This window comes from Pleurodeles waltl, chromosome 3_2 (assembly GCF_031143425.1).
Source record: "Pleurodeles waltl isolate 20211129_DDA chromosome 3_2, aPleWal1.hap1.20221129, whole genome shotgun sequence".
Classification (NCBI taxonomy): Eukaryota; Metazoa; Chordata; class Amphibia; order Caudata; family Salamandridae; genus Pleurodeles; species Pleurodeles waltl.
The window spans coordinates 151,506,597-151,529,015 of NC_090441.1; the positions used below are offsets into that span (position 1 = coordinate 151,506,597).

General features: G+C 47.5%; 1 protein-coding gene across 4 annotated transcripts in view; it reads left to right on the top strand.

Annotated features, from left to right (window-relative positions):
- The window catches only part of CLUH (clustered mitochondria homolog), a 231,278-nt gene that overhangs the window by 196,685 nt on the left and 12,174 nt on the right, over window positions 1–22,419 (top strand). For all 4 annotated transcript variants that reach the window (XM_069227015.1, XM_069227016.1, XM_069227014.1 and 1 more), the window contains exons 22-25: window positions 8,778–8,899; window positions 14,144–14,237; window positions 15,485–15,619; window positions 16,592–16,665. In XM_069227015.1, coding sequence (XP_069083116.1) covers window positions 8,778–8,899; window positions 14,144–14,237; window positions 15,485–15,619; window positions 16,592–16,665 — 425 coding nt within the window. The remainder of the gene's footprint in view (window positions 1–8,777; window positions 8,900–14,143; window positions 14,238–15,484; window positions 15,620–16,591; window positions 16,666–22,419) is intronic.

The window sequence follows — 22,419 nt, forward strand, 5'->3', positions numbered from 1 at the left end:
TGGTTTCCCCTGGCCAATACCTGACTGGAAAAACTTACACAGTCACCAACGCTGACAATCAGAGAAAAGTACATCCCATGGCAATGGTTACTTTAGAATGGGGAGGGGTCAATGGCCTGAAACAGGTGGTGGTCTCCTCAAATATCCCAGTGGACTGTCTGCTTGGAAATGACCTGGAGTCCTCAGCATGGGCTGAGGTAGAACTAAAAACCCATGCAGCAATGCTGGGTATCCCTGAACTGGTGTGTGTGAAAACAAGAGCACAGTGCAAGGCACAGGGTGAAAAAGTAGAGCTGGAGTCTGGAAAAATGGCCCAGCCTACCAAGAGAACAGGAAAGTCAGTTGGGAAACCAACTGCAACACAGCAAAAGAAAGGGAACCTCTCTTCTCAGGAAGAAGTTCTGCCCTCTGAGGGAACTGAGCCTTTGGAGCTTGAACCTTACCAGGTTGAGCTCTTAGGCCCAGGGGGACCCTCCAGGGAGGAGCTGTGTAAGGGACAAGAAACCTGTCCCTCTCTTGAAGGCCTTAGGCAGCAAGCTGCTGAAGAGTCCAAAGGCAAGAAAAATGGAACGCATAGGGTCTATTGGGAAGATGGACTCCTGTACACTGAGGCCAGAGACGCCAAACCTGGTGCCACTAGGAGAGTGGTAGTGCCTCAGCTGTTCAGAGAGTTCATCCTAACATTGGCCCATGACATTCCCCTTGCTGGACATTTGGGACAAACCAAGACGTGGGAGAGGTTAGTCAACCACTTCTACTGGCCCAATATGTCCAACATGGTTAAGGAGTTTTGCCTCTCCTTCCCCACCTGTCAAGCCAGTGGTAAGACAGGTGGGCATCCAAAGGCCCCCCTCATTCCACTTCCAGTGGTGGGGGTTCCCTTTGAAAGAGTGGGTGTGGACATAGTTGGTCCACTAGAACCTCCCACAGCCTCAGGAAATATGTATATCCTGGTAGTAGTGGATCATGCTACCAGGTATCCTGAAGCTATTCCCCTTAGGTCGACTACTGCCCCTGCAGTAGCCAAGGCCCTCATTGGTATCTTTACCAGAGTGGGTTTCCCTAAGGAGGTGGTGTCTGACAGAGGTACCAACTTCATGTCAGCATACCTAAAGCACATGTGGAATGAGTGTGGAGTGACTTATAAATTCACTACACCATACCATCCACAAACCAATGGCTTGGTTGAGAGATTCAACAAGACATTAAAAGGCATGATCATGGGGCTCCCAGAAAAGCTCAAAAGGAGATGGGATGTCCTCTTGCCATGTCTGCTTTTCGCTTACAGAGAGGTGCCACAGAAGGGAGTAGGATTCTCACCCTTTGAACTTCTGTTTGGTCATCCTGTAAGGGGACCACTTGCCCTTGTTAAAGAAGGCTGGGAGAGACCTCTCCATGAGCCTAAACAGGACATAGTGGACTATGTACTTGGCCTTCGCTCTAGAATGGCAGAGTACATGGAAAAGGCAACCAAAAACCTTGAGGCCAGCCAACAGCTCCAGAAGTTTTGGTATGACCAAAAGGCTGCACTGGTTGAGTTCCAACCAGGGCAGAAAGTCTGGGTTCTGGAGCCTGTGGCTCCCAGGGCACTCCAGGACAAATGGAGTGGCCCTTACCCAGTACTAGAGAGGAAGAGTCAGGTCACCTACTTGGTGGACCTGGGCACAAGCAGGAGCCCCAAGAGGGTGATCCATGTAAACCGCCTTAAGCTCTTCCACGACAGGGCTGATGTCAATCTGTTGATGGTAACAGATGAGGATCAGGAGGCAGAGAGTGAACCTCTCCCTGATCTTCTGTCATCAGACCCAAAAGATGGTACAGTAGATGGAGTGATCTACTCAGACACCCTCTCTGGCCAACAGCAAGCTGATTGTAGGAGAGTCCTACAACAGTTTCCTGAACTCTTCTCCTTAACCCCTGGTCAGACACACCTGTGTACCCATGATGTGGACACAGGAGACAGCATGCCTGTCAAGAACAAAATCTTTAGACAGTCTGACCATGTTAAGGAAAGCATCAAGGTGGAAGTCCACAAGATGCTGGAATTGGGAGTAATTGAGCGCTCTGACAGCCCCTGGGCTAGCCCAGTGGTCTTAGTCCCCAAACCTCACACCAAAGATGGAAAGAAAGAGATGAGGTTTTGTGTGGACTACAGAGGGCTCAATTCTGTCACCAAGACAGATGCCCATCCAATTCCAAGAGCTGATGAGCTCATTGATAAGTTAGGTGCTGCCAAATTTCTAAGTACCTTTGACTTGACAGCAGGGTACTGGCAAATAAAAATGGCACCTGGAGCAAAAGAAAAGACAGCATTCTCCACACCTGATGGGCATTATCAGTTTACTGTTATGCCCTTTGGTTTAAAGAATGCCCCTGCCACCTTCCAAAGGTTGGTGAATCAAGTCCTTGCTGGCTTGGAGTCCTTTAGCACAGCTTATCTTGATGATATTGCTGTCTTTAGCTCCACCTGGCAGGATCACCTGGTCCACCTGAGGAAGGTTTTGAAGGCTCTGCAATCTGCAGGCCTCTCTATCAAGGCATCCAAATGCCAGATAGGGCAGGGAACTGTGGTTTACTTGGGACACCTTGTAGGTGGAGGCCAAGTTCAGCCACTCCAACCCAAGATCCAGACTATTCTGGACTGGGTAGCTCCAAAAACCCAGACTCAAGTCAGGGCATTCCTTGGCTTGACTGGGTATTACAGGAGGTTTGTGAAGGGATATGGATCCATTGTGACAGCCCTCACTGAACTCACCTCCAAGAAAATGCCCAAGAAAGTAAACTGGACTGTGGAATGCCAACAGGCCTTTGACACCCTGAAACAGGCAATGTGCTCAGCACCAGTTCTAAAAGCTCCAGATTATTCTAAGCAGTTCATTGTGCAGACTGATGCCTCTGAACATGGGATAGGGGCAGTTTTGTCCCAAACAAATGATGATGGCCTTGACCAGCCTGTTGCTTTCATTAGCAGGAGGTTACTCCCCAGGGAGCAGCGTTGGAGTGCCATTGAGAGGGAGGCCTTTGCTGTGGTTTGGTCCCTGAAGAAGCTGAGACCATACCTCTTTGGGACTCACTTCCTAGTTCAAACTGACCACAGACCTCTCAAATGGCTGATGCAAATGAAAGGTGAAAATCCTAAACTGTTGAGGTGGTCCATCTCCCTACAGGGAATGGACTTTATAGTGGAACACAGACCTGGGACTGCCCATGCCAATGCAGATGGCCTTTCCAGGTTCTTCCACTTAGAAAATGAAGACTCTCCTGGGAAAGGTTAGTCTCATCCTCTTTCGTTTGGGGGGGGGTTGTGTAAGGAAATGCCTCCTTGGCATGGTTGCCCCCTGACTTTTTGCCTTTGCTGATGCTATGTTTACAATTGAAAGTGTGCTGAGGCCTGCTAACCAGGCCCCAGCACCAGTGTTCTTTCCCTAACCTGTACTTTTGTATCCACAATTGGCAGACCCTGGCATCCAGATAAGTCCCTTGTAACTGGTACTTCTAGTACCAAGGGCCCTGATGCCAAGGAAGGTCTCTAAGGGCTGCAGCATGTCTTATGCCACCCTGGAGACCTCTCACTCAGCACAGACACACTGCTTGCCAGCTTGTGTGTGCTAGGGAGGACAAAACGAGTAAGTCGACATGGCACTCCCCTCAGGGTGCCATGCCAGCCTCTCACTGCCTATGCAGTATAGGTAAGACACCCCTCTAGCAGGCCTTACAGCCCTAAGGCAGGGTGCACTATACCATAGGTGAGGGTACCAGTGCATGAGCAGGGTACCCCTACAGTGTCTAAATAAAACCTTAGACATTGTAAGTGCAGGGTAGCCATAAGAGTATATGGTCTGGGAGTCTGTCAAACACGAACTCCACAGCACCATAATGGCTACACTGAAAACTGGGAAGTTTGGTATCAAACTTCTCAGCACAATAAATGCACACTGATGCCAGTGTACATTTTATTGTAAAATACACCACAGAGGGCACCTTAGAGGTGCCCCCTGAAACTTAACCGACTATCTGTGTAGGCTGACTAGTTTTAGCAGCCTGCCACAAACCGAGACATGTTGCTGGCCCCATGGGGAGAGTGCCTTTGTCACTCTGAGGCCAGTAACAAAGCCTGCACTGGGTGGAGATGCTAACACCTCTCCCAGGCAGGAATTGTCACACCTGGCGGTGAGCCTCAAAGGCTCACCTCCTTTGTGCCAACCCAGCAGGACACTCCAGCTAGTGGAGTTGCCCGCCCCCTCCGGCCAGGCCCCACTTTTGGCGGCAAGGCCGGAGAAAATAATGAGAATAACAAGGAGGAGTCACTGGCCAGTCAGGACAGCCCCTAAGGTGTCCTGAGCTGAGGTGACTCTAACTTTTAGAAATCCTCCATCTTGCAGATGGAGGATTCCCCCAATAGGGTTAGGATTGTGACCCCCTCCCCTTGGGAGGAGGCACAAAGAGGGTGTACCCACCCTCAGGGCTAGTAGCCATTGGCTACTAACCCCCCAGACCTAAAACCGCCCTTAAATTTAGTATTTAAGGGCTACCCTGAACCCTAGAAAATTAGATTCCTGCAACTACAAGAAGAAGGACTGCCCAGCTGAAAACCCCTGCAGCGGAAGACCAGAAGACGACAACTGCCTTGGCTCCAGAAACTCACCGGCCTGTCTCCTGCCTTCCAAAGATCCTGCTCCAGCGACGCCTTCCAAAGGGACCAGCGACCTCGACATCCTCTGAGGACTGCCCCTGCTTCGAAAAGACAAGAAACTCCCGAGGACAGCGGACCTGCTCCAAGAAAAGCTGCAACTTTGTTTCCAGCAGCTTTAAAGAACCCTGCAAGCTCCCCGCAAGAAGCGTGAGACTTGCAACACTGCACCCGGCGACCCCGACTCGGCTGGTGGCGATCCAACACCTCAGGAGGGACCCCAGGACTACTCTGATACTGTGAGTACCAAAACCTGTCCCCCCTGAGCCCCCACAGCGCCGCCTGCAGAGGGAATCCCGAGGCTTCCCCTGACCGCGACTCTTTGAACCTAAAGTCCCGACGCCTGGGAGAGACCCTGCACCCGCAGCCCCCAGGACCTGAAGGACCGGACTTTCACTGGAGGAGTGACCCCCAGGAGTCCCTCTCCCTCGCCCAAGTGGAGGTTTCCCCGAGGAATCCCCCCCTTGCCTGCCTGCAGCGCTGAAGAGATCCCGAGATCTCTCATAGACTAACATTGAAAACCCGACGCTTGTTTCTACACTGCACCCGGCCGCCCCCGCGCTGCTGAGGGTGAAATTTCTGTGTGGACTTGTGTCCCCCCCGGTGCCCTACAAAACCCCCCTGGTCTGCCCTCCGAAGACGCGGGTACTTACCTGCAAGCAGACCGGAACCGGGGCACCCCCTTCTCTCCATTCTAGCCTATGTGTTTTGGGCACCACTTTGAACTCTGCACCTGACCGGCCCTGAGCTGCTGGTGTGGTGACTTTGGGGTTGCTCTGAACCCCCAACGGTGGGCTACCTTGGACCAAGAACTGAACCCTGTAAGTGTCCTACTTACCTGGTAAAACTAACAAAAACTTACCTCCCCCAGGAACGGTGAAAATTGCACTGTGTCCACTTTTAAAACAGCTATTTGTCAATAACTTGAAAAGTATACATGCAATTTTGATGATTTGAAGTTCCTAAAGTACTTACCTGCAATACCTTTCGAATGAGATATTACATGTAGAATTTGAACCTGTGGTTCTTAAAATAAACTAAGAAAAGATATTTTTCTATATAAAAACCTATTGGCTGGATTTGTCTCTGAGTGTGTGTACCTCATTTATTGTCTATGTGTATGTACAACAAATGCTTAACACTACTCCTTGGATAAGCCTACTGCTCGACCACACTACCACAAAATAGAGCATTAGTATTATCTATTTTTACCACTATTTTACCTCTAAGGGGAACCCTTGGACTCTGTGCATGCTATTCCTTACTTTGAAATAGCACATACAGAGCCAACTTCCTACAGTGTCCTCCATCCGGAGGTGGTGCAATATCTCTTTCAGCAGTTGGGAGAGCATTGGTTAGATCTATTCACTGCTGCCAAGAAGGCGCAATATCACCAGTTATGCACACTGGAGTTTCCAAGTTTGCTCTCGCTTAGTGACACTTTTTGTTTCAAGTGGAGCTCAGGCCTTCTGTACGCCTTGCTGCCTATACCACTCCAGTTCAGAGTTCTCAAGAAGATCAGGAACGACCAGGCCCAAGTCACTCTTGTTGCTCCGGACTGGGCATGGAGAGTCTGGTATCCTGAGCTGTTGAGCATGGCCAACAATTCTCCAATCAAGCTGCCCATTTGGGAGGATCTTGTGTCACAGCAGCGGGGGAGGATCCTCCACCTGAACCTGTCAACTTTTTTGCTTTCTTGCGTGGCAGCAGTTGACAGCTTTCGACCGTCCTCCTCAAATCTGTGATATTATCTTGGCAGCCATGCGTCCCTCCACCGTGAAGGTATATGCCTGCCATTGGTAAAAGTTGGTGGTGTGGTGCATAGAAAGACAGATTGATCCCATTTCTTCACCCCTTTCTCAAATCCTTCTTTTTATTCTTACTCTTGCCCAGCAGGGCTCTGCTCTGAGCACTCTTAAGGGCTACCTTTCTGCTATTTCTGCGGTTGCCTGACCAGCCATCCCTCTTCAAATCCCCTTTGGTAGTTAGGTTCTTGAAAGGTTTGCAACATTTTTCCACCTACCCCTTTCATTATGCCCCAGTGGGACCTCAATTTCGTCCTCACTTTTCTTACATGCGCTCCTTTTGAGCCCTTGCACGGTTGTCCCCTGAGGTTCCTTACCACCAAGACATCTTTCCTCATGGCTATCACATCTGCCCAGAGGGTCACTGACCTTCAGGTTTTATCATGTAAGACGTCTTATTTAAATGCCTACTCAGACAATCTGGTGATTTGTACGAGAGCTTCATTTCTTCTGAAAGTGTTCACTTTTTCACATAATCCAATCCATCACTCTGCCTCCACCCTCTGCCACATCTTTACAAGGAAGAGGAGTAACGTCACCATTTGGACTCAAAAAGAGCGTTGTCATTCTACCTTGATCTAACAAAAGAGTTCTGGTTGGATAACCAACTTTTCGTAGGGTAAGTCGGTGCGCAAAAAGGTTGGGCCATGAGGAAGTAGACCATCTCCGGATCAAAATCTGCAACACATTGGCCAAGAAGCAGTCCCCTGAGGATTTGCATGCTCATTCCACCAGAGCCAAGGCTGCAACAACTGCGTTAGCACCTGCAGTTCCGTTCCTGGATATCTGCTAGGCTGCAATTTTGGCTTCTCTGCACACACTCACAAACCACTAATGCCTTGACAGTCAGGTCCATTAGGATGGCCATTATGCCTGTTTGGTCTTGCAAGGCGTACTCGTGTGAAATTGGTTCGCAGACCCACCTTCAGGGAGGTATTGCTTGGGTATCTATTCTGTGGTAAGGAATCTTTGGATATAAGTGTCTATCAGATGAACAAGTTACTTCTGTAACACCTTATCTGGTAGAGACTATGGTGGTCATTCTGACCCTGGCGGTCTTTGACCGCCAGGGCGGAGGACCGCGGGAGCACCGCCGACAGGCCGGCGGTGCTCCAATGGGGATTCCGACCGCGGCGGTAAAGCCGCGGTCGGACCGGCACCACTGGCGGGGTCCCGCCAGTGTACCGCCGCCCCATTGAATCCTCCGCGGCGGCGCAGCTTGCTGCACCGCCGCGGGGATTCCGACCCCCCCTACCGCCATCCAGATCCCGGCGGTCGGACCGCCGAGATCCGGATGGCGGTAGGGGGGGTCGCGGGGCCCCTGGGGGCCCCTGCAGTGCCCATGCCACTGGCATGGGCATTGCAGGGGCCCCCGTAAGAGGGCCCCTACATGTATTTCACTGTCTGCTGCGCAGACAGTGAAATACGCGACGGGTGCAACTGCACCCGTCGCACAGCTTCCACTCCGCCGGCTCGATTCCGAGCCGGCTTCATCGTGGAAGCCTCTTTCCCGCTGGGCTGGCTGGCGGTCTGAAGGCGACCGCCCGCCAGCCCAGCGGGAAAGTCAGAATTACCGCCGCGGTCTTTCGACCGCGGAACGGTAACCTGACGGCGGGACTTTGGCGGGCGGCCTCCGCCGCCCGCCAAGGTCAGAATGAGGGCCTATGTCTAGCAGCAGATTTCTTACCGACCCACCCATCCTCCCTGCTCTTCAAATGGATTTCTAGGGACAGGGTTGTTCCTTTTCAGGTCCCTAGTTTTCCACACCAGTGGTCCGTGTTCTTCATGGCTCTGCACTTCTGCCATGTCAGCACGCTGGGGTGGCGCCTGTATAGGCACAGGGCACGTCACTTCCAATGTGAATGATGCTACGCAGAGACGAATGATGCCACCTACCGGCACCCAGGGTACTGTTCATGAAAAATTTCCAAATCCAGTCAGACGCCTGTGGATTATTCTAAGGTAAGGAATGTGCTGCTAGATACAGACTCTACCAGACAAGGCGTTACCAAACGTAAGTAACTTGTTCATTATATTATAGCATATTTTTGCACTTTTATTTGCCATTTGCACGTTAATTGCTGCCTGATGTTACCCTATAGTTCCCTTGTATGTTTTCATGTGAATAAACTGGTTATTTTGCAACTTGTGTTAATGATTTAAAAGATAATTTGAATGAAAATAAATGAGTCTCTTTAGCACAAAAAACTTAACCAGTGAAACCCCTAAGGTATGCTTTTATATTTCTTGATTTTTTTACTGTATATTGTTCTTTTCTCTAGAGCAACATTGGGTTGGTTCTTCATGGAGTTATGGAGTATGATTTATCCCTGCGCTTTTTAGAAAATGCCTTGACTATCAATTCCAAGTACCATGGTGCAAAGTCTCTGAAGGTCGCACTTAGGTAACATAAATTCAACTGTATGTAAACGTGTGTGATGTTATTTCATTAAATTTGCCATAACTTAGAAGCATTCACAGAGACTTCGTGCAGTTCTGATTCAATTGAGCCTTCACTTTGGGAACACTATTTATTATTCAGGAGTTATGTTTCACACAATGGTACTGGGTGACTTGAACAGCGATTTTATAAGATTTATTCTTCTCTCCGAGAGACCGTGAATGCCTCTTAATAACTGAGCGTAAACTATAGGTGCAAGTCTAACTAGATTGTTGTGATCTGGGGGTGGGGAGGGACAACTGATCCAGTTCCACTCATAAGATTAAGCCACAAAGATGCATATTTAAAACAGGAAGATAAGCTTTGAACTCAGTAGTTCAGATCCAAGATGCAAAGGAGAGTAATTTCAGAGTTTTTGATAGTCTCAAACTGTGTCCTCCAAGATCTGATAGACACATCTAGTTGCAGATTCCTTACCTTTTCTGCCTGACTGGCAGTAAAGACCAGAGGTAAAATGAAATATTTATACATTACCCCAAAAGATGACTAATGCCTACCACTCCACATGCAGGAGAAATTCACTTTCGCTATCTCTTAGTCCTGTTAGATTTTCTGATGCTGATTAACAAGTTACTTATCTTTTGGTAACACCTTATCTGGTTGAGACAATATCTAGTTGCAGGTTCCTTACCTTAGAATTTCCCCCAGGCGTCATTCTGGATCTGGAGATTTTTCTTGTGCAGTACCCCTGCGCACCATCAGGTGGCGTCGGTCGGTGTCTATTGTTGGCGTCGGGCACGCCAGATATGACATTGTGGGTCCTATATAGGCGCCACCCCGACGCGCTGTCAGTTCTTTTCTTTCCGCACCAGCCAGTGTTGATCCGAAGAAAAGCTAACCCTCAGTCACTTTTTGAGTGTTTTTTTTTTTTTTGTTTTTTTTTTTTTGTTATGGATGACAATTTTTGAGTATCTGTATTCCTGGCATCGAGGATATATTTTCGTAAGACCCGGTTCAAGCCCTGCGGATCCTATCATAGAGCTATGTCTGTGACAGATCCACCCTTCGTGTGCTTGTGGTGTTTGGAGCTAAACCAGGATCCGTAGTCATACACCGAGCGCCATGGATCCCAAAGCTTTATTGGGAGAGGTCTCCAAAGCTGTGGCCTGGCACTCGGCTCCACGTCGTTCACAATCTCTGTGAAAAGGAAGGTCCGGTGAACGGTCACGGAGCACCCCTTCATCTTTTTCCCACCTTTTAATGCAGCTCTTACTCATGTCCTGCTGGGTACCTGGTCCAAACCCAGCACAGCTGCTTCTGTGAACAGGACAATTGCCCGCCGCCATAGACCTGCGTCAAACGACCAGCGTTCCTAACGCAACACCCCTCAAAGGAGACATCGAGAGGGTCCCATGTGCCAGAAGTAGGTCGTTGTTATTCACACTACTTTCTGGTGCCCAAAAAGGACAAGAGCCTCTGCCCTATCATAGGTCTTTGGTCCCTCCATCTCTTCCTCTAGAACAAGTAGTTAAAAAGGCTCACTCTGGCTCAGGTCTTATCTGCCCTGGACCCAGGAGACTGGATGGTAGCATTGGACTTTCAGGATGCTTATTTTCATCCCCCTGTCCTGCTTACTCACAGACGTTCCCCTTTGGCCTTGCCCATGACCCTTGGGTGTTCACCAAGGTGATGGCGGTGGTCGCAGCTCATCTGCGCAAGTCGGGGGTTTCAGTCTTTCCCTACCTCAACAAGTGGCTGTTGAAGGAGGGTTCGCCATAGTCTGGAAATGGGAGGCAGGTTTGTCATCTCCCACCTCCAGTCTATGGCGAACCTCCTGCATTCACTGGGGTTCACTATAAACACGCCAAAGTCACACGTGACTCTGTCTCAGACGCTCCCTTTTATCGTAGCTGTTCTGGACACAGTGTAGTTTCAGGCTTATCCACCCAAGCAGCGAGTCCAAGAAATTCAGGTTATGATACCAATATTTCAACCTCTATCCTGGATTTTGGTTAGAATGACTCTGAGGCTGCTGGGCCTCATGGCCTCCCGCATCCTGCTAGTGACACATGCCAGATGGCATATGCAGGCTCTGTAGTGCGACCTGAAGTTCCAGTGGGCGCAGCATCAGGGGAATCTCTCCAACATGGTCCAGATCTCAGAATGAACTGCGCGAGAGCTGCATTGGTGGTTAACGAGCCGTGATTGAGTCAGAGGCAGATCCCTCTCCCTTCCCAAACCAGATCTGACAGTAGTGACAGATGCGCCTCTCCTGGGATGAGGCGGAGAACAGAGGCATGTGGCCTCCCCAGGAGCCTTGTCTCCACATCAACCTGTTAACCCTCCAGGCGATCAGACTGGCATTAAAAGCATGTTTTCCCTTTCTCAAAGGGTGCAGGTCTTTACATACATCACCACTGCTGTGTGGTAGTGCAACAAGCTGGGCGGGTGGGGTCGTGGACCCTTTGTCAGGAGGCTCCGCACCACTGGACCTGGCTGGAACATCAGAGCATCTCTGGTGGTTCAACATCTGGCGTGGCTCTCTGAACGCCAGAGCGGACAAACTCAGGCTACAGTGGCTTGTCTATCACAAATGGCATCTCCATCCGGAAGTGGTGCAAGGTCTCTTTCAACAGTGGTGCGAGCCTTGGTTAGATCTGTTCACCTCCTCAGAGAACGTGCAATATCTGCAGTTTTCCTCATTGGGGTTTCCAAGGTGGCATTTGCTCTGCGATGCTTTTCATCTCAAGTGGAGCTCAGGCCTTCTGTTTTGCCTTTCCGCTCAAACCACTTCTGCTCAGAGTTCTCAAGAAGATCAGGAATGACCAGGCCCAAGTAATCCTTGTGGCTCCGGACTGGGCACAAACAGTCTGGTATCCCGAGCTATTGCACATGGCCATCAATCCTCTGATCAGACTACCCCTTCGGTAGGATCTTCTGTTGCAGCAGCAGCAGGGGAGGGTTCGCTACCCGACACTGTCCCATCTCTGCCTTCTTGCGTGGAGATTGACTGGCGGCAGTTGACAGCTTTTGACCTTCCACCCAAAGTCTGTAACGTTATCTTGGAGGCCAGGAGTCCCTTTACCAAAACGGTATATGCCTTTCGTTGGCATAAATTTGTGGCATGGTGCATAGACAAGTCTGTTGCCCTCTTCCCTCTGCCCCTTTCTCTGAGGTTCTCTTGTTTATAATTTCTTTGGGCCAGCAGAGCTCTGCTTTGGGCACCCTCAAGGGTTATCTATCTGCTATCTCTGCATTTCTGAGATTATCCGATCAACTCTTTGTTTGTCTCCTATTGTTAGTAGGTTCCTTTAGAAACTAACCACATTTCATCCATCCCCTTTCATCATGCCCCAATAGGATTTTAATTTGGTTCTGACATTCTCAGGCTTCTGGCATTAAAAACAGCTTTCCTTGTGGCCACTACCTATGGAGTGAGCTGCAGGCATAGTCATCTATGCCGCCCTACCTTTCCATCTATCATGATGAAGTGGTGCTTCACGCTAGGGCTTCTTTCCTACCAAAAGTGGTTTTGCCCGGTCATGTAGGCCAACCTACGCTATGCCTACTTTTTGTGCAGAACCTTCTGAGGAAGAGGAGAGACTCCACCACCTAGACCCAAAAAAGAGCATTGGTGTTCTACCTTGATCGTACCAGAATTCCGGGGAGATGATCAACTCTTTGTCGATTATATGGGTGCGAAGAATGGTCAGCCAATGCAGAAAAGAACCATCTCCAGATGGGTTGTTTGCAGCATTAAAATGTGCTACACATTGGCTAAAGAGCAACCCCCCGGAGGGTTTGCACGCTCACCCGTTCGGTCCTGAATGACTTCCTAGTATGATCTTGGTTCGCAGACCCACCTCCAGGAATTGAATTGCTTGGGTTTTCATTCTAAAGTAAGGAATCTGCAACTAGATGTCGCTATCAGATGAACAAGTTACTTACCTTTGGTAAAGCCTTATCTGGTAGAGACAATATCTAGTGAAGATTCCTTACTGACCCAACCATCCTTTCCCCTCTGCGAACTGATACCCAAGGGGCAGGGACTTACCTTCTAGGGCCCCAGTTTTGACGCACCAGTGATCAGTGTTCTTCATTGCTCTGCGCTTCTGGGTGCGAAATGTCATGAAAAGAAACCAGTGCAGCACTCTGGTGTGGCGTCTATATAGGACCCATGACATCATATCCAGTGTGCACACCACCGCTGCTGACAGACAGCACCTGACGGCTCACAGGGGTACTGCTCGAGAAAAATATCCTCCTCTAGACTGACGCCTGGGGGAAAATCTGAGGTAAGAAATCTGCAACTAGCTATTGTCTCTACCAGTTAAAGCGTTACTGAAGGTAAGTAACTTGTTCACCAGCATCAGAAAATCTAACAGAACTAAGAGAGATAGCGGATTATCTCCGTGTTCTCTTTAGAAAGTGAATTCCTCCTGCATGTAGAGTGGTAGGTATTACTCACTTTTTTAGGTATATATTTGATTTTAACTCTGGTCTTTACTGCCAGTCAGCCAGAACAGATATTCTGTGTGTTGATGCTTCTTCTTCAGCTGGCTCGTAGTCAAACAGTTGAATTTTATAAAAACTATAATTTCCCTTTATGGTTTGTTTTGCTGTGCCAAGGAACCATGTGTTTACTAACGCACGTTGAAGTTTGACTTGGTATCCATTAGTACACAGCAGAAAGGCTTAGTGACTTTCCTTTGTGATGAATTGGTTAATGAGGTCAGGGGATGAGATAGGGTATACGAGGATGATGTTTTTACCTATTACCATGGTCCATGCCCTTTAGTACTCATGAGTTTGCATTGATTTGGTGTTGCTGGAGACCTGTTTCTCTGATCAGCAAAAGGGATTAAGGGTCTTCACAAGTCAAAAAAATATTATACTAGTGATCCAAAGTCATAACCCAATTGTTTCTCCTTTTCATAAAACAATGATTGCCCCATTTAGTAACAAATTTTCCAAAAAGCTTTTTAATATTTTATTTTCTTATTGCCTTTTTAGTTTCTTGATTTTATCTCCCCTGCTTGGAAAACCTGCACTATCTGTGTAATACACCACATGTTAATGTATTTACTCAGCTCACTCTGATAATTAAACTGTTCGCTTTAACCAAATGTCAGCTTTATTGTCCGGCCAGACCCATTTTGGGAGGCTAGGACCCCCACAACCAAGGGGTGGTCTTGCAGGTGCTAGTCTCCAGTATCAAGGCCTAAGGGTTGTTTTATTTGCTTTCAGCCATCATCTTGTTGCCCGGGTGTATGAGAGTAAAGCAGAGTTTCGATCAGCACTACAGCATGAAAAGGAGGGCTACACAATCTACAAAACCCAGGTTTGGCTTCAGAATACAGTTCTGTTTTGTAGTTGTAGAGATGTGAAATTGAGACCTTCAATATAACGTAGAGCATTTTGTGGGCAGAATAAGGATACGCCACATTACTTTGTCATGTTACTTCTAAATGTCTGGTAATGGGAAGTACCATCTCTTGACTAGTGCAAGCTTGTTCTTCAAAACGCAGAGCCTCAAAAGCTGGAGGACACAAACTAAACAATGTTCTGAGTTATGTAGATTGCAAACTGAGATCAGACAGTAAATAAACCACGTTTAGGCAGAGTCACAGTTTATCATAGGGACTTACTCTTCACCCTTGTCCACTCTAATCTAGATAGATCATCCTCTCTCTGCCTGGACAAACTAATAATATTCTCAGGTCCAGCTACACTAGTAGTGCATGCACAGGTATGGGCCAGGTAGCTCTACCATGGGCTGTGAAAACTGCCATGCTCACACACTGCCACAAGGGGGAACCTGCAAAACTGCATCTTATGTACATCCACTAGAGAAGCGAAGGCATCTGTTCTCACTCTCTTTTGCATGTGTCCCTATTTATCTTATAATAACTTAGTCTCTCTTCTTGAAGGGTATCTTACTAGTCAATAAGTGCACACGGGTTTCCTATGCTGTTGTATGATAAATCAGATTCCCCTTTAACCTGTAGATGCTGCTATATAGGGGATTAGGCCCTGCACCAAAGACCATGTTCATTTCCCAGGGACCTCGGAAGCTGCCAGGGTCACACGCCATAGCTCCATACATTACTGCCTGGATAGAACCTTGGTATTAATTTTTATAGGCTTACAGCCTTCTGAAGGGAGTAAGTACTAGCAAGAAGAGTACGGAATCAGAACATGGCCAGACCTTCGGGAAACGCAACTCCAGAACTGGAGCCTGTCCTTTGGTATATTAAGTGCAATGGTGTTTGAAAGATTCAGAAAAGAGATAGTATTGGTCCAGTGCCGTCTCTCAAATTATTCATTTCATTTATGTGTCTGATGCCAGGTTCCAAAAAAGAATGTGAAAACAAAAGTTATAAAATGTTGCTTTTAAAACAAGGTCCTTACTTACTGATTGAAAACACTGTTCTATACCTGACTTTAGCCTGGTACCAGATGGGCACAGCTAAGGTCTACTTTGGCAAAGCATCTGTTTTGTTCAGTGACCTGCAGTGGAAGGTTAATCAATGCCCACTACTGAAATTCACCATCATGTGAAATGAAATCATTTTCTTTAATTTTCAGTTTGGAGAACAGCACGAAAAGACAAAAGAGAGCTCGGAGCACCTGAAACACCTCACACAACAAGCAGTGGCCCTTCAGCGCACAATGAACGAGATTTATAAGAATGGATCCAATGCCAATATCATGCCTCTCAAGGTAACTGCAATCTGCTAGGGTCAGATGTCTGCTGATCAAACTGTTGAGTCACCCTGCATTTCCATGCATTTCCAGGCGATCATCAGTACAGCAAAGGACACCGGTGATGCATTTCATTTGTACCCATTCAGGAAAGACAAAGTAATTGGATATCTAGAAGCAGAGAGATTACGAAATGCACGTTGCTGTCGCTTCATTTCTTTCTCTGTTAAACCTTTCTTCGTGCTCACTATTTAGAAAGTAGCCCCAACCAACAGGACTTCTTTTCCTTATTCTTATTCCTTTCCTGATTTCTCTTCTACTACTTTACTCATTTTTTATGCCTCTCCATAGTCTGGTCATTATTCTCAATCCTGCTGGCTTTCTCCTCAAGTATTCCACTTGGAAAACATGTTAAGTTCATCTTTATAAAATCCTCATGATCGTCCCTTTGTCTCATTTCACAGCATTAAAATATCATCTTATACTGTGACCCCCATAACTCCTGTCTCCTTTTTTCATTCTGCATTGTGTTTTCAATGTTTTCATCTTGTTACCTTTCTGATCTACTTGCACATAGTCGATACTACTTACCCCCTCAGGTCTCTTACACTTGTTTCATCTGCAGTTGCACTGCTGTTTATTTTCAATAACATTACTCTTCACAACCACCTACCTTTTTAATCCTGATCAGCTGTGCATCCCCTCTCAGCATTTTTCTCTTTGCTTCCTAATGTCTGCCTTTTGTTCATTCATGTCCATGTGCATCCTCATGTTTCTTTACTAAATTCCAAAACACTCTATTTAGATTTGTCTACTGTGCCATAATCATTATCTTATCAGGAATGGTATTTTTAAACCTAGTTCTTCTCTCTCTCTTTCAGGGGGTTTTCTCCTAAGGAAACGGGCTTAGCCTGAATCTTGTGCTAAGTGGCACCTTACCACTTTACATTAATGAAACAGTAATAGCATTTCATTTTCTTCTGGTTTTAGTTCACTGCTCCCAGTATGTCCAGCGTTCTGGAACAGCTCAATGTCATCAATGGGATTCTCTTCATTCCCCTAAGGTAAGCTTGGTGAGAGTGAAGCCTGTTCCTGAGCCTTCTGGTCCAGAGTTCCTCCTACAGTTCTGTAGATTTGTGATGTGTATTTTGGGAGCCTGCCTCCTGTGAGATTGAGTGCAAGTACTAGAGGTGGAGAAAACTGTGCAGCAGCAAGTGACATTTTTATCCCAAAATTCATCTTAGTTTTACTTCGGCAAAATGTGTGTTTCATATGTTTAATGAATTGTGTCCATTATCAAAATTATGTGTTCGATGGCATCTGTCGCTGTAGATACGCATGTTCTGCAATAGCTCGCCATCTGGTGTTGGGCCGGAGTGTTACAAGTTGTTTTTCTTCGAAGAAGTCTTTTGAGTCACGGGACCGAGTGACTCCTCCTTTTGTCTCCATTGCGCATGGGCGTCGACTCCATCTTCGATTGTTTTTTTTCCGCCATCGGGTTCGGACGTGTTCCTGTCGCTCCGAGTTTTGGAACGGAAAATTAGCTAATTTCGGAAGATTTTCGTCGGTATTGTTGCGTTCGGGATCGGCGTACTTAGATTCCACACCGCATCGAAGATCGAAGAGCTCCGGTGCCCTTCGGGGTAGTTTTTCGATCCTCCGTCGGGGCCTGGTCGGCCCGACCGCGTGCTGAAGAACGCCGATGGAACGGACCCCGTTTTGTTTCTGCCCCAAATGCCACAATAAATACCCCTACACAGACCAACACTTGGTCTGCAACCTGTGCCTGTCACCTGAGCACAGCGAAGACACCTGCGAGGCCTGTCGTGCGTTCCGGTCCCGAAAAACACTCCGAGACCGTCGAGCCAGAAGACTTCAAATGGCGTCCGCACCGACAGCCCAACGGGAGTTCGAGGAACAGGAAGAAGAAGGTACCTTCTCGATCCAAGACTCAGACTCCGAAGGATTCGACGATACACAAACCGTGAGTAAGACGTCGAAAAACACACAGAGAAACATTTACAAGGCCCAGGGGACGCCACTGCCACCAGGCCATGGCTCGACCCATAAATTCGGTGACCGACCGTCGGCCCCGAAAAAGGCCAAAACAGTGCCGAGATCGTCCGACTCCGGTCGAGACACCGGCACGCAGCCTTCTCGGGACCGAGAAAGTGCTGGAGACAAGCCTCGACACCGAGATACCGGTGTGGACACGGCTCGACGCCGAGACAGCGGCACCGAAACAGATCTACGCCGAGAGGTTTCGGCCCCGAAAAGGAAAAAAGTCACCTCGGAGCCGAAAAAACACGCAGACAAAGTTTCAACGCCGAAACAAACTGCAAGCGACCCAGCTTCAGGCTCTTATACAGAAGAGCACTCGCTAACCTCCCAAATGCAAAAGCATAGGTTTGAGGAAGAGCTACAAGCAACTGATGTGGACCATACGCAAAAGCGTATCTTCATTCAGCAGGGGACAGGAAAAATAAGCACCCTTCCCCCCATTAGGAGAAAGAGAAGGTTGGAGTTCCAGACGGAACAAGCACCACAACCAAAAGTGGTTAAAAGAATTACACCACCACCCTCTCCTCCGCCCGTGATTAACGTTTCACCAGCACAAACTCCATCTCACTCCCCAGCTCACACCACCATGAGCCAGGGTGACCAAGATCAGGACGCATGGGACCTATACGACGCCCCAGTGTCAGATAACAGCCCGGAGGCCTACCCTACAAAGCCATCTCCACCAGAAGACAGCACCGCGTACTCTCAGGTGGTGGCTAGAGCAGCACAATTTCATAACGTAAGCCTCCACTCAGAACAGGTCGAGGATGATTTCTTGTTCAACACACTCTCCTCCACCCACAGCTCCTACCAAAGCCTGCCTATGCTCCCTGGTATGCTCCGGCACGCAAAAGACATATTTAAGGAGCCGGTCAAAAGTAGGGCAATCACACCACGGGTGGAAAAGAAGTATAAGCCGCCTCCTACGGACCCGGTTTTCATCACTACACAGCTGCCACCAGACTCTGTTGTTGTAGGAGCAGCTAGGAAAAGGGCCAACTCTCACACATCTGGAGATGCACCACCCCCAGATAAAGAAAGCCGCAAGTTCGATGCAGCTGGTAAAAGAGTCGCAGCACAAGCTGCAAACCAGTGGCGCATCGCGAACTCCCAGGCACTACTTGCGCGCTATGACAGAGCCCACTGGGACGAGATGCAACATCTCATTGAACATCTGCCCAAGGACTTCCAAAATAGGGCGAAACAAGTGGTTGAGGAGGGACAGACCATCTCCAACAACCAGATACGTTCCTCCATGGACGCTGCAGATACAGCTGCACGGACAATTAATACATCTGTAACTATCAGACGGCATGCATGGCTCCGAACGTCTGGATTTAAACCAGAGATTCAACAAGCAGTTCTCAATATGCCTTTTAATGAAAAAGAACTGTTCGGTCCAGAAGTGGACACAGCGATTGAGAAACTCAAAAAAGATACGGACACTGCCAAAGCCATGGGCGCACTCTACTCCCCGCAGAGCAGAGGGAATTACAGCACATTCCGTAAAACGCCCTTTCGAGGGGGGTTTCGGGGTCAAAGCACACAAGCCAGCACCTCACAAGCAACACCGTCCACTTACCAGGGACAGTATAGAGGAGGTTTTCGGGGACAATATAGAGGAGGGCAATTCCCTAGAAATAGAGGGAGATTTCAAAGCCCCAAAACCCCTACTACTAAACAATGACTCACATGTCACTCACCCCCTCCACACAACACCAGTGGGGGGAAGAATAGGTCATTATTACAAAGCATGGGAGGAAATCACTACAGACACTTGGGTTCTAGCAATTATCCAACATGGTTATTGCATAGAATTTCTACAATTCCCTCCAAACATACCACCAAAAGCACAAAATTTAACAACACACCATTCCAATCTCCTGGAGATAGAAGTGCAGGCACTATTGCAAAAGAATGCAATCGAATTAGTGCCAAACACACAAATAAACACAGGAGTTTACTCACTGTACTTTCTGATACCAAAGAAGGACAAAACGCTGAGACCAATCCTAGACCTCAGAGTAGTGAACACTTTCATCAAATCAGACCACTTCCACATGGTCACACTACAAGAAGTATTGCCATTGCTAAAACTACACGACTACATGGCAACTTTAGACCTCAAGGATGCTTATTTCCATATACCAATACACCCATCTCACAGGAAATACCTAAGGTTCGTATTCAAAGGAATACATTACCAATTCAAGGTACTGCCTTTCGGATTAACAACCGCACCAAGAGTCTTTACCAAATGTCTAGCGGTAGTCGCTGCACACATAAGAAGGCAGCAAATACATGTGTTCCCATATTTGGACGACTGGCTAATCAAGGCCCATTCGTTCATACAGTGCTCAAATCACACAAATCAGATCATACAAACCCTCTTCAAACTCGGGTTCACCGTCAATTTCACAAAATCCAAAATTCTGCCACGCAAGGTACAACAATACCTGGGAGCCATAATAGACACATCAAAGGGAGTAGCCACTCCAAGTCCACAAAGAATTCAAAATTTCAACACCATCATACAACGCATGTATCCAACACAAAAGATACAGGCAAAGATGGTATTACAACTCCTAGGCATGATGTCATCATGCATAGCCATTGTCCCAAACGCAAGACTGCACATGAGGCCCTTACAACAATGCCTAGCATCACAGTGGTCTCAAGCACAGGGTCACCTTCTAGATCTGGTGTTAATAGACCGCCAAACTTACCTCTCGCTTCTATGGTGGAACAACATAAATTTAAACAAGGGGCGGCCTTTCCAAGACCCAGTGCCACAATACGTAATAACAACAGATGCTTCCATGACAGGGTGGGGAGCACACCTCAATCAACACAGCATACAAGGACAATGGAACGTACATCAAACAAAACTGCATATCAATCACCTAGAACTGCTAGCAGTTTTTCAAGCACTAAAAGCTTTCCAACCAATAATAGTTCACAAATACATTCTCGTCAAAACAGACAACATGACAACAATGTATTATCTAAACAAGCAGGGAGGGACGCACTCCACGCAGTTAAGCCTGCTAGCACAAAAAATTTGGCATTGGGCAATTCACAACCAAATTCGCCTAATTGCACAGTTTATACCAGGGATACAAAATCAACTCGCAGACAATCTCTCTCGAGATCACCAACAGGTCCACGAATGGGAAATTCACCCCCAAATTCTGAACACTTATTTCAAACTCTGGGGAACACCTCAGATAGACTTGTTTGCGACAAGGGAGAACGCAAAATGCCAAAACTTCGCATCCAGGTACCCACACAAACAATCCCAAGGCAATGCCCTATGGATGAACTGGTCAGGGATATTTGCTTACGCTTTTCCTCCTCTCCCTCTCCTTCCTTACCTGGTAAACAAACTCAGTCAAAGCAAACTCAAACTCATATTCATAGCACCAACTTGGGCAAGGCAACCCTGGTACACAACGCTGCTAGACCTATCAGTGGTACCCTGCATCAAATTGCCCAACAGGCCAGATCTGTTGACACAGCACAACCAAAAGATCAGACACCCAGATCCAGCATCGCTGAATCTAGCAATCTGGCTCCTGAAATCCTAGAATTCGGGCACTTACAACTTACCCAAGAATGTATGGAAGTCATAAAACAAGCAAGAAGGCCATCCACCAGGCACTGCTATGCAAGTAAATGGAAGAGGTTTGTTTGCTACTGCCATATTAATCAAATACAACCATTACACACAACTCCAGAACATGTAGTGGGTTACTTGCTTCACTTACAAAAATCTAATCTGGCTTTCTCTTCCATTAAAATACACCTTGCAGCAATATCTGCATACCTGCAAACTACCTATTCAACTTCCCTATATAAAATACCAGTCATTAAAGCATTCATGGAGGGCCTTAGGAGAATTATACCACCAAGAACACCACCTGTTCCTTCATGGAACCTAAATGTTGTCCTAACTAGACTTATGGGTCCACCTTTTGAACCCATGCACTCCTGCGACATACAGTTCCTAACCTGGAAGGTGGCATTTCTCATCGCCATTACTTCCCTGAGAAGAGTAAGCGAGATTCAGGCGTTTACTATACAGGAACCTTTTATACAACTACACAAAAATAAAGTCGTCCTAAGGACCAATCCTAAATTTTTGCCAAAGGTTATTTCACCGTTCCATCTAAATCAAACAGTGGAACTTCCAGTGTTCTTTCCACAGCCAGATACCGTAGCTGAAAGGGCACTACATACATTAGATGTCAAAAGAGCATTAATGTATTACATTGACAGAACAAAAAACATCAGAAAGACTAAACAACTCTTTATTGCATTTCAAAAACCTCACGCAGGAAACCCAATTTCAAAACAAGGTATAGCCAGATGGATAGTTAAATGCATCCAAATCTGCTACCTTAAAGCTAAACGACAGCTGCCCATTACACCAAGGGCACACTCAACCAGAAAGAAAGGTGCTACCATGGCCTTTCTAGGAAACATCCCAATGCAAGAAATATGTAAGGCAGCCACATGGTCTACGCCTCACACATTCACCAAGCACTACTGTGTAGACGTGTTATCCGCACAACAAGCCACAGTAGGTCAAGCCGTATTAAGGACATTATTTCAGACTACTTCCACTCCTACAGGCTGATCCACCGCTTTTGGGGAAATAACTGCTTACTAGTCTATGCAGAACATGCGTATCTACAGCGACAGATGCCATCGAACTGAAAATGTCACTTACCCAGTGTACATCTGTTCGTGGCATC